The sequence below is a fragment of the Sinocyclocheilus anshuiensis genome, unplaced genomic scaffold (assembly GCF_001515605.1).
Source record: "Sinocyclocheilus anshuiensis isolate Anshui unplaced genomic scaffold, SAMN03320099.WGS_v1.1 scaffold538, whole genome shotgun sequence".
NCBI lineage: Eukaryota > Metazoa > Chordata > Actinopteri > Cypriniformes > Cyprinidae > Sinocyclocheilus > Sinocyclocheilus anshuiensis.
The window spans coordinates 967,332-982,685 of NW_015544166.1; the positions used below are offsets into that span (position 1 = coordinate 967,332).

Below are 15,354 nucleotides of genomic sequence, written 5' to 3' on the forward strand. Positions count from 1 at the left end.
CACGCCACACAGAGGGGGGGGGGGGGGGGGGGGGGACTTGCAGTTTGCCTAAAATGAAACAAATTACAAGCTCAACAAAAAAAGCACTTGTGTAATTTCTGTTGACATTCCTGTGTTGCTCTATTTGGAGGCCTTTCGTGTACTTAAAACATTTAGTAACAGTAACTGAGCACATTAAACACACAAGAACGTGTGTGCCTGATACACACACACACACACACACACACACACACAGAAATCCCCGACTACTCACTGACAGACTGACCCAGGCTTTCTAAGGTATGTTGTATTAAGTCTTTCTTCTGATCTTTAGTATTAGCATCAGTGCATAATTCAACAAGGCTTAAACCAGAACAGCAGGTCACTTCTATGTCAATGACACATCTTTCCTAATGTATGCCTAATTAAATGTTAATGCGAGGCTTATGTTGTAATGTGTCGGGATGACATCAGTGAAAGTTAAAATTGATTAATTACTGAGGTGAGGATTGACGTCTTATCTGCAAAGATCACACAGTGATCATCTGATTATTATTATGGCTCTAGGTGTAAAGTCTATGCTGTAAATCTCTGTCTAGTGTACTGATATATAATTTTTCCCCTCAGTGATGACGCATAAATAATGTAATGATAACGATACAAGGACAAAAGAAATGTGAAAATACGTTATATCATATTTACATATACAAGTAAATATGATCAAATACAAATAAAAATGTATATGACTAGTGTTACTGTGTCTAATGCATTATTATATTCATCTGTATTACACACTGCCATTCAATGCTTGGGGTCAGTATGATTTTTTTTAAAGAAATTAATACTTTTATTCCACAAAGATGTATTAAATTGATTAAAAGTGACAGAAAAAAAAAACAAAGTATGTTTATAATGCATAATAAATGTAGTTCCTTTGAACCTTGTATCCATCAAAGAATCCAGAAAAAAATATTACACAAAATATTAACTGTTTTCAACATTGATAATAATAAAAAATGTTTCTCGAACACCAAATCATCATATTAGAATGATTTTCAAGACACTAAAGACCAGAGTAATAGCTGCTTAAAATTCCTTATTAGGTATAAATTACATTTGAACATATACTAATAGAAATAATCATTCATAATATTACTGTTTTACTGTATTTTTTATTAAATAAATGCAGCCTTGGTGAGCAAAAGAGACTTCTTTCAAAAACATCTTACCCCAAACATTTGAACGGTAGTGTATATTATAGTATAAAATAAAATAGCATTTATATGAGTTATTTTTCCTGTTTTACTGCTTGTAGGGTCAACAAGCATATCAATATAGATCACCACGCTGGAATATAAGATATCAAAGATATCAGATATCAAGAGATATCAAGCGCATCTTTTCTCTCATATCTTGTTACTGATAAAAAGCGGTTGTACTTCAGCTCATCTATGCAGTTATCTAGTATTTACATTGTTGTCTCTCAGTGTAACAGACACATCTCAAACCTCTTATATCAAAGAGCTGCCAGTTCTGATGCGAGCTACTGGAGCTGAAGAAAACAGCTTCTACATAAAAGTATACACTAATTTGATGATAAAAGCTGCAGGTTCAAATGTAAGCGAAAGGCTGGATATACTCATTCATAAATTTGATTAAAGGACATGATGACCAAATGTTTACTTTTGGAGGCAACAACAGGGCAAGAAACAGGGTTATTTATAACTGTATTATGTAAATTATATAATGTTAATATACCAACTATTTTGAGCAATTTAAATTTGTTTATTAATGTAAAACATTCTGACAATCATACAGGTTAATTAATTTTACTTAGAAAACCATAATATTTCTATTATTATTAATATAGTTGTAATATTTTATTAACAATAACAGCAAAAGCATACTTAATTCTTTATAAAATATAATTTAAAAGTAAATTATAAAGGAATTTATACTTAATTAAATGCATTGTCTTTTAAATTTGATGTATGTGACTGACTGTTAACAATGTAACTTATTAACTGATGCATTTACACGCGTTCTTTATTGAATTACTAATATTTTTTACAGTGTACACTCTCACACAAACACACCCGCATCAAAAATTTCTGAATAACAAAAATAGCCTAGTGATAAACATATGAATGTGACATTACTAATCATACACAGTTGAGGGATTTGTAAGTAAATGATAAGAATTTCTAAAAGGATGACAGTCATCCTTGCGCAATGTCTTACAGAGGATCACATGCGAATGAACTTCAAACAATCTCCATTTCTAAGGGTCTCTCACAATTACAATGAATTGTGTGTCACTGAAAAAAAAAATGCTGCATAGTTTTGCATAATTTCTGGCATAATTTCCTAATATGACATAAGGAGTTCAGGTTAGGCAACAGGAAGTTTGCTTGTACAAACTGTACTTATCAGGTGTACTGTATGTAACTTGGATAAAAGCATCTGCTATATCTGCTTACTAAAAATATTTGTATTATTATTTGCCAAGCTACCTGACAACCTTACTCAATACACAATAGAGTACGTTCCTTATTGCTTTTGTAAAAGATAATGACACAAACTTTTATTAAAACATGAACTCATTAAGCATCAGGATGTGACATGTAAACAATAACAGAATGTCATTCTGTAGATGCAGCACACACAGTAACTAGGTAAAGAGGTAACTAATAATATACATCAATTAGTTTAGAACAACTGAAATGCTCTTTTGACCAATCAGCATCCTGAACTGGAACTAATAAAAAAGTTGTAATAGCCAACATTTTTTATTTTTAATTAAAAAAAAGTTTTTTACACAATGGGGAAAAAAAACCTAAATCCAAACTAATAGGTTTCCCACATTATATCTGCAATATCGAAAGATTTAAGATGCCTTATGAGGTATGAGAGGATTAAAGGAAGCAATCGAAAAGCGGTTGGCTTTTGCCAAGTTTTTATCAGAAAGAACAATGGTCATGGATAAGGCGGAGATGTGGCTGGCAATGTAAAGAAGGTATCTTGATAACTGTTAATAATTACAGACATGATAAGCTTAACAATTTATAAATAGACATGGTCTTAAAGATCTCAGACCACTGCAACTTTTGAAGCAAAACAGGGACAGCAAATTGGAAATATTTGATACCTCACTGAACAGGTAGGATTATCATATTGCAAAAATGCACTGCCGTTAAAAAGTTGGGGGTTGGTAAGATTTTGTAGTGTTTTTGAAATAAGTGCATTAGTGTGTTTTCTTTTTTAAATATACTTTAAAATGTAATTTATTCCTGTGATGAGCTGACTTTTCAGCAGCCATTACTCCATTTTCACACGTTCCTTCAGAAATTATTAATTTGGTGCTCAAAAAAAAAAGAAAAGAAAATCTTATTATTATCAGTGTTGAAAACAGTTGTGCAGTTTAATATTTTTGTAGAAACCATTATACATTTGTTTTCAGGATTCATTAATGAATAGAAAGTTCAAAACATTTATTTGAAAAAAATAAAATATTTTGTGACCATGTAAATTTCTTTACTGTCACTTTTGATCAACTTAATGTATCTATGCTGAATTAAAATATTAATTTCTTTAAAAAAATGGAATTGTAGTATATATATGAATTTAATTTAAAACATTCCATGGATAAAAAAAGACTATTCCATAGATAAAAAATCTGATTTAAAAAGGCAAAAACTATATAAGATTGTAAGCAAAAAGATAAAGCTAAATGCTCAATTTTACGAACAAAGTTATAAGCAGTCCAGTGAAACCTTCAAAGGATGCTGGTATTACAGATTAAAAACAATAAGACTGAATGTTATTTGGAGCTGCTGACCACATACTATAGATCATGACAACAAAACAAACAACAAAAAGCCTAATTAGCAAGAATATTTTTATATACAAGGAGACAAGCATCTTAAATTATGGAAAATCCCATGGGAACATCTACTGTATCTTAGAGATATCAGGCTAAGCATGCAGGTGGACACACACATACACTCATATCATACACTCATCACGACAGACATGTGAACTCACACTGTGTAGCTGCATGATGTTTACTCATAGTGCGTTTGAGAAAACACCTCCAACTTACACAACATTTCCATGATTATCAATATAAATACAAATGCAAGAGATCCAGCTTGACAGTTGCCTGAGCTGTAGCAGATATTCAGGAATTAAATTAATTTGGTTACCTCACATAGATCAGAAGGGTTTTTGCCCTACCAGCGCAAAATGCTCCGACCCTCAACACAGAGGTATTCAGTGACCAGACCACTCTACTCAGAAGACACCTTTGAAGACGAACATGCAAAAGTCTATCGGAAACACAAGAGACTGCTGGACCATTTTATACAGTACTTCACGTAAGCCTGATCTCCTAACATTTATTAAGCAGTGCAGGGAAATTTGTAATAATTAGAGTTAGAGGTAAGAAATTATTTTATTGTTTATTTATTATTTTACTGTTTATTTTAATATTTTATTATTATTTAAATCTAATAATAATAAATGTTATTTTGATCATTACTACTATAATATATATATATATATATATAGTATATTTTATACACCTAGAACATTGTACTATATATTATTTTTCATATATAATAAAATGTAATAAAAATACACTATGACAAAAGCAGATCGTTTTTTTTAGTGAGTAATAACACTTTATTTGCTGAGAAAAAAAGTGTCTCTAAAATTATTTTCTTAATAAGCTGAATTTATTTTTTATTATTTGTTTGCTAGTTGTACTTCCGAACGTGCAAAGAATGCTGCCGTTTCTCTTCTGCCTATCATTGGATGGATGAAAATCTACTCAATCAAAGACTGGCTGTTGAATGACATTGTGTCCGGCGTCAGCACTGGATTGGTTGCCGTACTACAAGGTAAAATCATATTAAGCTCTTATTGAAAGTTACTCAACAACAACATTTACAATATAAGCTCAACTCTTGAAATAGATTCATGATATTAGATAAAATATGATATCGGGCCGTAAGAATGTTACACTACGGGAATGATACTTTATCTTTATGAACTGAGCTCTGTGACTGATGTGAGTATCTATCAGTTTTTATGAGATAGCTGATACGACGAAATGTGTCAAAATAAGTGAAAATTGCATTTATCTGTGAACTGTTGCTGAAATGATAAACATGTCATCAGAAGATAGTCCAGAAATGCAGTGCATATTGAGCAAAGGAAGCATTTAAGATTAAGAAGTTTGCTGACAACTATATAGAAAGGTACATTTTAGCACATGCACAGTAAAGAGCCTGAAGTTTCCTAACTTTCAAACAAAAATTTTTGCTTATGTCATCCATATACTTCAAAAAACATTGTCATTTGTGATGGCCCTGAGTGAAATTGAAAATAGTGAACGGGGTGTTGATAAAGGGTATAGTAATTGAATAAGGGCATCTTCAGATCAGATGAAGATTATTTAACTATGCTTCCAGGGATTGCTTAATAATTATCACCATTATTCCATCAGGACTAGCCTTCAGTTTGCTGGCATCCATCTCTACCTGGTATGGACTATATGCTGCTTTTTTTCCAGTCATCATGTATTTTTTCCTGGGCACTTCACGACACATTTCTGTAGGTGAGTGCACTTGTGAACAGATTATGCCAATGAGGCAAACAACATTGGTGTCATTGACACACCAGGACTGTCTAGCTGTTGCAAAACCCTTCTGAATATAACGCTATAATACCATTATCGTTTATTGTGACTGAAGTAGCCTCTAATTTAAATCTGGCACACTTGATCTCAATTAAAATACCTCATGGCCATAACATACTCGGCTAGCTTTTTCAACAGCTTCTGAGGCTTCTTTTGTATTTCACTGGAGAAAGATTAAAATCTTCAAAATTATTTGGCAAAATTATGTTTTAATACCTTATTAAAACAAAACACACAAAAATACACCAATAATAACGTAATAATATACAATATTTATTTAGCACATAAATAATATGTATATATGTATGTGTAAAATAAAATGTTTTATGATATATTACTGCACATTATCATTATTACTACAACGGATCATCCTCGGAACATCCTCGTCCAGCTATTTTCTACTAAGTGCAGCTTTTGACTGAAATCTCCAATTATGCAATTATTATAAGCTTCAAATGAGCAAAAAAATGACAACAATACTAACAAATTATGTTTCATTGGTACAAATAGTAATAATATTAACGTAATAATAATGTGTTATATATGTGACCCTGGACCACAAAACCAGTCTCAAGTCGCTGGGGTATATTTGTAGCAATAGCCAAAAAAACATTGTATGGGTCAAAATGATCAATTTTTCTTTCATGCCAAAAAATCATCATGATATTAAGTAAAGATCATGTTCCATGAAGATGTTTTGTAAATTTCCAACCGTAAATATATCAAAACTTAATTTTTGATTAGTAATATGCATCGCTAAGAACTTCATTTTTGCCCTTATGACTGGTTTTGTGGTCCATGGTCACATATAATGTTTGTGTAATATTTTATATTATATTATTTCAACAGGTGAACTTGAATCAGACAGATGCCAAAAATAGGCAATTATTTCTGCCTGTTTATCATGACATGTGATATACTGTAAATCTACTCACCATTAGTATTGTTCTTCACACCAGGATCTTTCCCTATACTGAGTCTCATGGTGGGGGCCGTAGTGACCAGATTGGTGCCCGATGAGGGTCCGCCTGCCAACATCACTGCTTTTGAGGGCCTGACGAAAGATGAGCAGAGAATCTTAGTGTCTGCCTCCCTCACTTTCCTAGTGGGTCTATTCCAGGTACATCAACCATCCTCTCATTAAAAACGTAAAAACAATGTTTGTTTTCAATCACACCAATGCTCATCTTCGTTCTATTTGTTTCCAGCTGGGTATGGGGCTGCTGCAGGTGGGATTTATTGTGATGTACCTGTCGGATACTCTGATATCAGGATTCACCACCGCAGCTGCGGTTCACATCCTGGTTTCGCAGCTCAAGTTTGTACTAGGCCTGACTGTGCCGGGTTTCAGTGGACCACTGTCTATTATATATGTAGGACATAAGACATTTTTCTTGCTCCTTGTGGCCATGATCGTTTTGCCTAAGAAAATCTTGATTATTTCTACACTTCAAAAAGCCATCAAATTTCTCTTAAATGTAATAAAAGTGTATTTTCGTCCATATGTAAACAAAAAAATAATAGTAAAACAATAGTCGAAAAAATATGTAACTCACAAACCCACAGCTTGCATTAAACATAAGCAATATATTGAGTTCAAGAGCGCTTGTAGTATTACTAGTTCTAGCATTATTTGTTTGAATGTAAATGTCCTGTAAAACAATCTGTCTTTTGGTTTCTCTGCAGACTCTTGAGAGTGTATTTACCCAGATCACCTCCACTAATATCCATGATCTGGTGACTTCAATTGTGGTGATGGTGATGGTGTTGGGCGTAAAGGAGATCAACGACAGATTTAAGTCAAAGTTACCAGTGCCCATCCCCATAGAAGTCATTATGGTGAGTTAAGTGAACCCATTTCTGTACCTATATAACCTTACCTTTTCTATAACCTGACATTAAGAAAGGTTATTCATCTTTATGACATGATAAAGTTTATCAACCGATATTGATTTATATTTTTCAATCTATCATGCCAAGCACTGTATTTGTTAATATTTGTTCAAGTGCACATGATTTCCTAAGTGCACATGTCCTTGTCTCATCTTATCTTTTGTGTTCAAATCAAGTTTTAAATGTCAAAATCATTAATTACTTTTACCAACAGACCGTAATCGCATGTGGCGTCTCCTACGCATTCAACTTCAGCGAAAATCACGGAGTGGATGTGGTGGGGAAAATTCCAAACACGTAAGCATCACAAACTTCATCAAATATATATATATATATGTGTGTGTTAAAAAATTTTATATGATGAAAAGTAATACACATTTGTATTAGGGTAAAGGGCATTCTCATAATAAAGAGCATTTGATTGGACAAAAGATTATAATGCAGGATGAGTCATCAATATTTTTAGTTCATTTTTCAGGAAGAGAAAGACTATATATTTTTAATGCATATACCTGCTAAAAGATCATCTTGGCAAATTTAGATACTTTCAAAGAGTCTGTAAATAGAAAAAAAAACTATTATGATTTTATAGGGTTCTATAGCTGTTACACAGTAACAAAACAAATTCATATGCTTCAGAGCACAAAGCTAACTGAAGAGAACTGTAGGTGGCATAAAAAAAATAAACACATTTTCATCTGTCCAGGTTTGAATCCCCAATCGCTCCGAGCCTGCAGCTTTTCCAGATGACAGCAGTGGAGGCTTTCCCAATAGCTATTGTGGGATTTGCCGTGGCTTTTGCAGTAGCTAAAGTCTATTCTGTAAAGCACGACTACATTATAGATGGAAATCAAGTAAGTCCTGAATAATATTCCATTTAAAATGCAACAAACAACAGTCTGTGGAAGAACATCTGCAATGACACATATAAACACGCAGGAACTCATTGCCTTTGGGGCAAGCAACATCTTTGGAGGAGCATTCAAGTCTCTGGCAGCCAGCACGGCTCTCTCCAGAAGTGCAGTTCAAGAAAGCACCGGAGGAAAAACACAGGTAAACAGCTCAAACTGTTTGCAAGCTTTCCGTCTTGGCTGGAACACAAAAATATGATTTTGCATCTGTGGTGTATCAATTAGGGAACTTGTTTTCCAGCAACAGAAAAATACTGGCCTCTGGTGTTCCAAAAGAGTTTAAACATGTTGCAAATAATACAATAAACAGAACAGTGCCGTAAATATAACATCATATTCCTTCTCATAAACATAAAAGTTATGTCAAAATGTTATTTTCAACCATTCAAAAGTGTCGTTAAGATTTTTTAATGTTTTTGAAAGTCTTTTCTGCTCACCAGTGATGCGTTTATTTGATCAAAAATACAGTAAATGAATATTATTTGAATACTGAATATTGCTTTCTATTTTTAAAATGATGCATTTTTTAAGATGATGGATTTTCAGCTACTTCCGTGTCACATGATCCTTAAGAAATCAATCAAATATGCTGATTTGAGAAACATTCCTTATTACTATCAATGTTAAAACAGTTGTGCTGCCTAATATTTTTGAAGAAATGAATTGAAAGTTTAAAAGAGCAGCATTTATTTGAAACAGAAATCCTTTATAACATTATAAATGTCTTCACTTCTACTTTTGATCAATTGAATGCATCCTTGCTAAATAAAAGTATGAATTTCTTTTTAAAAAATTTAATTTTCAGATAGCCGGTTTACTTTCTGCCATTATCGTGCTGGTGGTAATCTTGGGGATAGGGTTTCTGTTGGAACCTCTACCAAAGGTAGGAATCATATTTAAAGTGTAAATCCTTTAAACACAAATATTGGCTTTAAAAAGTTGTTGTGATTTGAGGTAAATATGGAGTTGTGTGATTGCAGTCACTGCTGGGTGCAGTGGTGATCGTGAACCTGAAGGGGATGTTGATGCAGGTGGTTACAGTCCCTTACCTGTGGAAGAAAGACCGTCCCGACTGCGTAAGAGCCTTTGACTTCTAAATCTAAATGCAAAGAAGGGATTTTAGAAAAAGTGCAATCAAGTAGACAAATTTGAATGAGAATTACATTCTTGAACCTCAAATCATTTACCTGTCTAATGGTATACAGTATCACTGATTTCTGTCATTTTTCTCCAGATTGTTTGGGTGGGGACCTGTCTGGCAGCTATATTCTTGGGGCTGGACTTAGGACTTGCTGTTGGTCTTGGACTGGAGCTCCTCACTGTGGTCTTCAGGGCTCAGTTGTAAGTGCTGACAGATCTAATTAACTAGATGAAAAATACAATAAAATAAAATGGGAGATAATTTGAATATTGCATAGATATTTACTGCTTCTTTAAAGATATTGTGATTTAGGCAAAGAAACAACTTTTCTAAATCACTATCATATATATATATATTCTTATTTATAATCAATTCTGTCATTTTGTTCTTTTCTTTTTTTGATAATAATCAATTGATCTTTTCTGCTCTTCAGTCCACGCTGCTGTGTCCTGGCTAATATCTCAGGAACAGATATCTACAGAGATCGCAAGGACTATGTCAATGTAAGTGTGCTACAGACACATTCATAATCATTATGTGCTATTTCTATTACCTAGACCTAGACCAAGATAAGGACAGTTTAAAGCGCTGTGAAAAGAAGCATATGGCCAAAAGACACAAAAGTTTGCCTTGGCTTCATTTTCTGTCTTTCTGAATCTCCTACAGATCTATGAGCCAGAGGGAGTGAAGATTTTCAGAATCCCATCTCCCATTTTCTTCGCAAATATCGATTTCTTCAGAGACAAACTGAAGGATGCTGTGAGTGCAGTAGTTTCAGTGTGAGAACCCTGACTTCAGACGACATTAGCGGCTGACATAATTACAATCTAACCTCTTCACTTTGTGGCAGGTGGGCTTTAATCCTTTGAGAATCCTGAGGAAGAGGAATAAGGCAGTGAAGAAGATTAAGAAAATGATAAAGAAAGGGGAGCTGACCTTAACATCTGTACGTCTTGAAGTTTTAAAACATGATACCAATAAACTCAAGGTCTTCCAAATAAATGTTATGTAATGTAGTTGTATTGTATCCAGAGCTTTGATACCTACATCTTAGATATCTAAATGATACCTAAATCTTATTATTTAGATTTCTATCAAAAGTTACTTTGATTTCTTTCGGATATAGAACGGATTACAGGCCACATGCTCAATGCCCATTGAAAAGTCAGAGGAAGAAAGCAACATGGAGGATCTAGACAAGCCCACAGACTATTCAGATCTTCCGATCCAGGTGAACTGGGATACAGAACTTCCTGCCAACATCCGAGTTCCTCCTGTGAACATCCACAGTTTGATCCTGGACTTCTCTGTGGTCTCATTCCTGGATATATCTGCACTCAAGGGTCTTAAAGCGGTACGCCAGTTGTGTTCATTCTGAAAACAAAGTGCACATTTAATAATTTTTCATCTCTAATGAACCATAATCACTTCGGTTTACAGGCCTTAAAGGAATTTATACGCGTCAGTGTTGATGTTTACATAGTAGGCTGTGACCGTAAGTACTTTTTTCCTTTCAGATTGCAGGTTAAAGGGTATTTGTAGTGTATTTTACAATGTTTTCCCCTTATCTACAATAACACAGCTATTATAATATAGCTTAATTGTATATAATAATAAAACTGTGTAGTAACTCTCACCTTTGACATGTCTTTTGCAGCGTATATCATAGAGAAGCTGAGGAACTGTAAATTTTTTGATGATGAAATCAAGACGTCTATCTTCTTTTTGACCATCCATGATGCAATGCTCTTCATTCATGAGTCCCATCCACCGAAGACTGTGAGCGAGAAGGTGAACGTAACAGTTTGGAGCTTGTACAAGCTTGATTTGTTCATTCAAAGATTAATTTGTAGCATTTATTAAAAAAAAAAGCATAATTATCAATGTGCATTGATTTGACCTTACGTAAACAGGTCTCAGGAAGTTTCCAATATCAACACATTAACAGCGGCAGCACATCCAATGGGTTGAAAATCCAAGCAATGGAAGTAAGTGACCCAGCAAGCACCTGGAATTAAAATATGAAATAATATTAAAAACTATTTTTTAAAGCAATAGTTCTTCCAATAGTGCATCACAATTTCTATTCAAGAGAGAAGTTCTCAGTTGGGTTAATCTGTTTTATTTTCTGCAGGACATGGAAGTCGAAACAGACACCAAACCAGAGACAAGGTTTTGAAGTGAACCAACATGAAACTTTCACAATGTAGTACTTTAAAATCTGTGTATATAATAATTAACTTGATTTAGCATGTAGCAGTTTGTATTCCGTGCAGAATGAATTAGCTTGAGATTGTCAATGTGTCATGTCACTAAATTATTGGATTTGTGTTGAACAAATGCTCTTATCAGTTCACTATCAGTGCCTTTTGTATATTGACATTTTTTTCCTTTTTGAATAGTATGTATTTTTATGTGTACTATTTTTATTCTAAAATAAAAAAAAATGTTTTCTAAAATATACACTGTCCTTCCTGACCTGAGACAAAATTATTTTCAAGTATACAAATAAAGACACGTGCAGATCTAATTATTTTACTTTTACTGAAGTAATAATCTTTATAAATCTAATTCCTAGGTGTAAATTATTAACTATCTGTATGAGAAAGCAAGTTACGGTTAAGGAAAAAATTATTTTATAGCTACTGAAGATGACTTCTTTCACTGAAGATGACACTCTTTCCTGGGAAAGGGCCATAAAGGACTTTAACGCGAATTATATGACATACTGCATAAAAAGAAAAAAAAATTGAGATTACTTAACAAAATTTAAGAAGTAAAATTCTTTCTGGTACTGGAACAACATCATATTAACCGATCAGATTTTAGTTTTAGATTTATGGTTTAGAGCTTGGCTTGGCACGGTTTGCAAACAGGACCCAAATGCAGATCAGCCAGGGGAGCTTAAATAAGGATATTTAATAACAAAAACAAGGAGAAACACAAAAACTGGACTAAGACCAGATAACAGTCAAACATGGCAAGAAAATAAAAGTGATAGGGAAAATTCCTGTGATAGGGAAAATAAAACAGAACAGAGCTGAGTGGAGCAAATACGCAGAAAGAAATAACTTGACTCAACTGACAGCAATCAGAGAAACAATGAACGACAACGCACCACACAGAACAGAAAACACAAAGGGAATAAATAGGGAGCAAACAAGGAGGGTAACGAGGCAGAGCAACTGAACCAATAACCAGATAACAAGAAGGGCTGTGTCAAGACAATAGACAGGAAAGCGCATGGCACAAACAAACACATGACAAGTCATGTGCTCAAACAAGGACACAGGAGACCTCTGGTGGCCATCTAGGGCATACCAGCTGATGTCAGTGACGGGTTTAGGCTGAACAGCATCATAGCTTAATCTCTCTGATTTCAAGTGTTGGTTAGCCTATGTTATTATTGTTATTATGGCTGGATGTCTAAGTGGTGCCTGCAGAATAACATAGGTTTCACAGACAATTGGATGCATTTTTGGGGCAGACCTGACCTGCTGAAAAGAGATGGTCTTCATCCCTCCAGGGCTGGTGTTGCTCTTCTCTCTAGAAATATGCCACATAGTCTACTGCTAGCCACTTCACGTCACAGAAGTCCGTTAATTCTCAGCACACGGATACTCTTTCACCTAGATATCATACTATACAGACTGTTCTCTGTCTTGTTCCTCGAACTAGCTAATACAAAAAACAATTTAAGGGTAACAATTTAATTGATGTTCAACAAATCAAAAACAGATATAATAGAGATAAACAAAGGATAAAGCTTGGCTTAATGAATATTAGTTCCCTTTCTACAAAACCAAGTAATGGTGCTTTATATAACATTATCCAGAGAAACCAGTGTTAATGATAAATCCCCTGTGACGTTTGTACTGGCTACTTTATGCAGGTCACCAGGGCACCATGCAGACTGATTTTCTGACTGAGTAAGTGTTGCAGCAGATAAAGTCTTAATTGTTGGTGATTTTAATATCCATGTTGATAATGAAAAAGATGTATTGGGATCAGCATTTATAGACATCCTGAACTCCATTGGGGTTGTACAACACATGTCAGGGTCTACTCATTGTAATCATACTTTAGATTTAATACTGTCACATGGAATTGATGTAAATAGCGTTGAAATTCTGCAGTAGAGTGGTGATATCTCAGATCATTATCTAGTCTTGTGTATACTCCATATAGCTAAAGCTGCAAATTCAACTCCCTCCTACAAATATAGTAGAACCATCACTTCTAGCACAAAAGACTGCTTTGTAAATAATCATCCTGACTTGTCTCAATTCCTCAGCAAATCCAACAGCTCAGTAAACTTGATGTTGTAACAGAAACTATAAACTCCCTCTTTTCTAGAACTTAGGTATGGTTACCAGGAAGTACGACCATATCAGCCTGGTTCTGTCAAATCTGCACTGGCTAACTATTGAACATCGAATACATTTCAAAATCTTGCTAATTGCTTATAAAGCCCTGAATGGGTTAGCTCGTCCTACTTGAGTGAGCTCATATCGCATTATAGTCCTTCACGTCCACTGCAATCTCAAAACTCTGGCCATTTGACAATATCTAGAATATCAAAATCAACTGCGGGTGGCACATCTTCTTCCTATTTAGCACCCAAACTCTGGAACAATCTACCTAGCATTGTTCGGGAGGCAGACACACTCTGCCAGTTTAAATCTAGATTAAAGACCCATCTCTTTAACCTGGCATACACATAACACACTATCGCATTTCTAAAATTCAAATCCGTTAAATGATTGTTAGGCTGCATTAATTAGGTCAACCAAAACCGGGAACACTTCCCATAACACCCGATGTACTCGCTACATCATAAGAAGAATGGCATCTACGCTAATATTAGTCTCTTTCATTCTTATTCCGTGGTCACCATAGCCATCCGGATCCAGTCCGTATCCAGATCAGATGGTGGATCAACACCGAGAGACGACCTCTACAGCCCTGAATGTCAGTGGAGACCATGTCAACTTGATGCGCCTTAGAAACAGATCCTCTGCGAAAACCTCGTCACCTCGACGACCATCGGCACAAGACCACGGGAACCAGACAAGTCCTCTGCACAATCTGACCTGTGTTGCAGCCTGGAATTAAACCACGCCATGCTGGTTTCCTCTGGAAACCATAACCCCCCCACCAACTGAGCCTGGATTATCCCAAGGTTTTTTCTCCATTTCTGTCACCGATGGAGTTTTGGGTCCTTGCCACTGTCGCCTTTGGGGACGCTTGACTGATTGCTCAGACACTATTGGAAGAGAGCTGAACTGGATGATGACATCACTGAATCATTAATGAACTGACTTTAGCTGGAAAATTGACTCTTTGTTATTGTCCTCTTGCGTTATTTGCAAACGATTTTCCTCTTTGACACTGTAAAGCTGCTTTGACACAATCAGTATTGTATAAAGAGCTATATAAACAAAGGTGACATTGTTATTTTACGTTATGTTATGGTTATAGAATTATGATTGTGTCATTCAAATGTGGTTCCTGGACAAACACTGGAACAAGGAACAAGTTAAATTTGGTTAAATTTTCATTTCATTCCACACAATGGAAGATGATTGAATTGTATGAGAGGAAAGAGAAACACGTGTAAAAAATAATAGATCATTTCACAATATATGTGGTGCGCTTGTTGACTTAGTAACTCAGCCAACAGTTGATATAGAAGTGTTTAATCAGTCTGAATGAGAGTAATTACAAAT

The 15,354-nt window shown here is 34.6% G+C and overlaps 1 protein-coding gene across 2 annotated transcripts; it reads left to right on the forward strand.

Annotated features, from left to right (window-relative positions):
* Positions 1-165: 165 nt before the first annotated feature.
* Positions 166-12,011, forward strand: slc26a3.2 (solute carrier family 26 member 3, tandem duplicate 2). 2 transcript variants are annotated; one of them, XM_016495999.1, is made up of 21 exons: positions 166-279; positions 4,194-4,355; positions 4,741-4,880; positions 5,489-5,599; positions 6,640-6,800; positions 6,889-7,053; positions 7,367-7,519; positions 7,788-7,870; positions 8,280-8,427; positions 8,513-8,626; positions 9,290-9,367; positions 9,465-9,560; positions 9,719-9,825; positions 10,059-10,128; positions 10,292-10,384; positions 10,476-10,571; positions 10,752-10,979; positions 11,066-11,120; positions 11,283-11,416; positions 11,539-11,613; positions 11,760-12,011. In XM_016495999.1, exons 2-21 carry the CDS (start codon positions 4,225-4,227, stop codon positions 11,802-11,804), a joined length of 2,283 nt encoding a protein of 760 aa, XP_016351485.1. In that variant the 5' UTR covers positions 166-279; positions 4,194-4,224; the 3' UTR covers positions 11,805-12,011. The 2 variants fall into 2 exon arrangements, with proteins under 2 accessions (XP_016351485.1, XP_016351486.1); XM_016496000.1 differs by lacking the exon at positions 166-279 and adding an exon at positions 3,090-3,139.
* Positions 12,012-15,354: the final 3,343 nt, after the last annotated feature.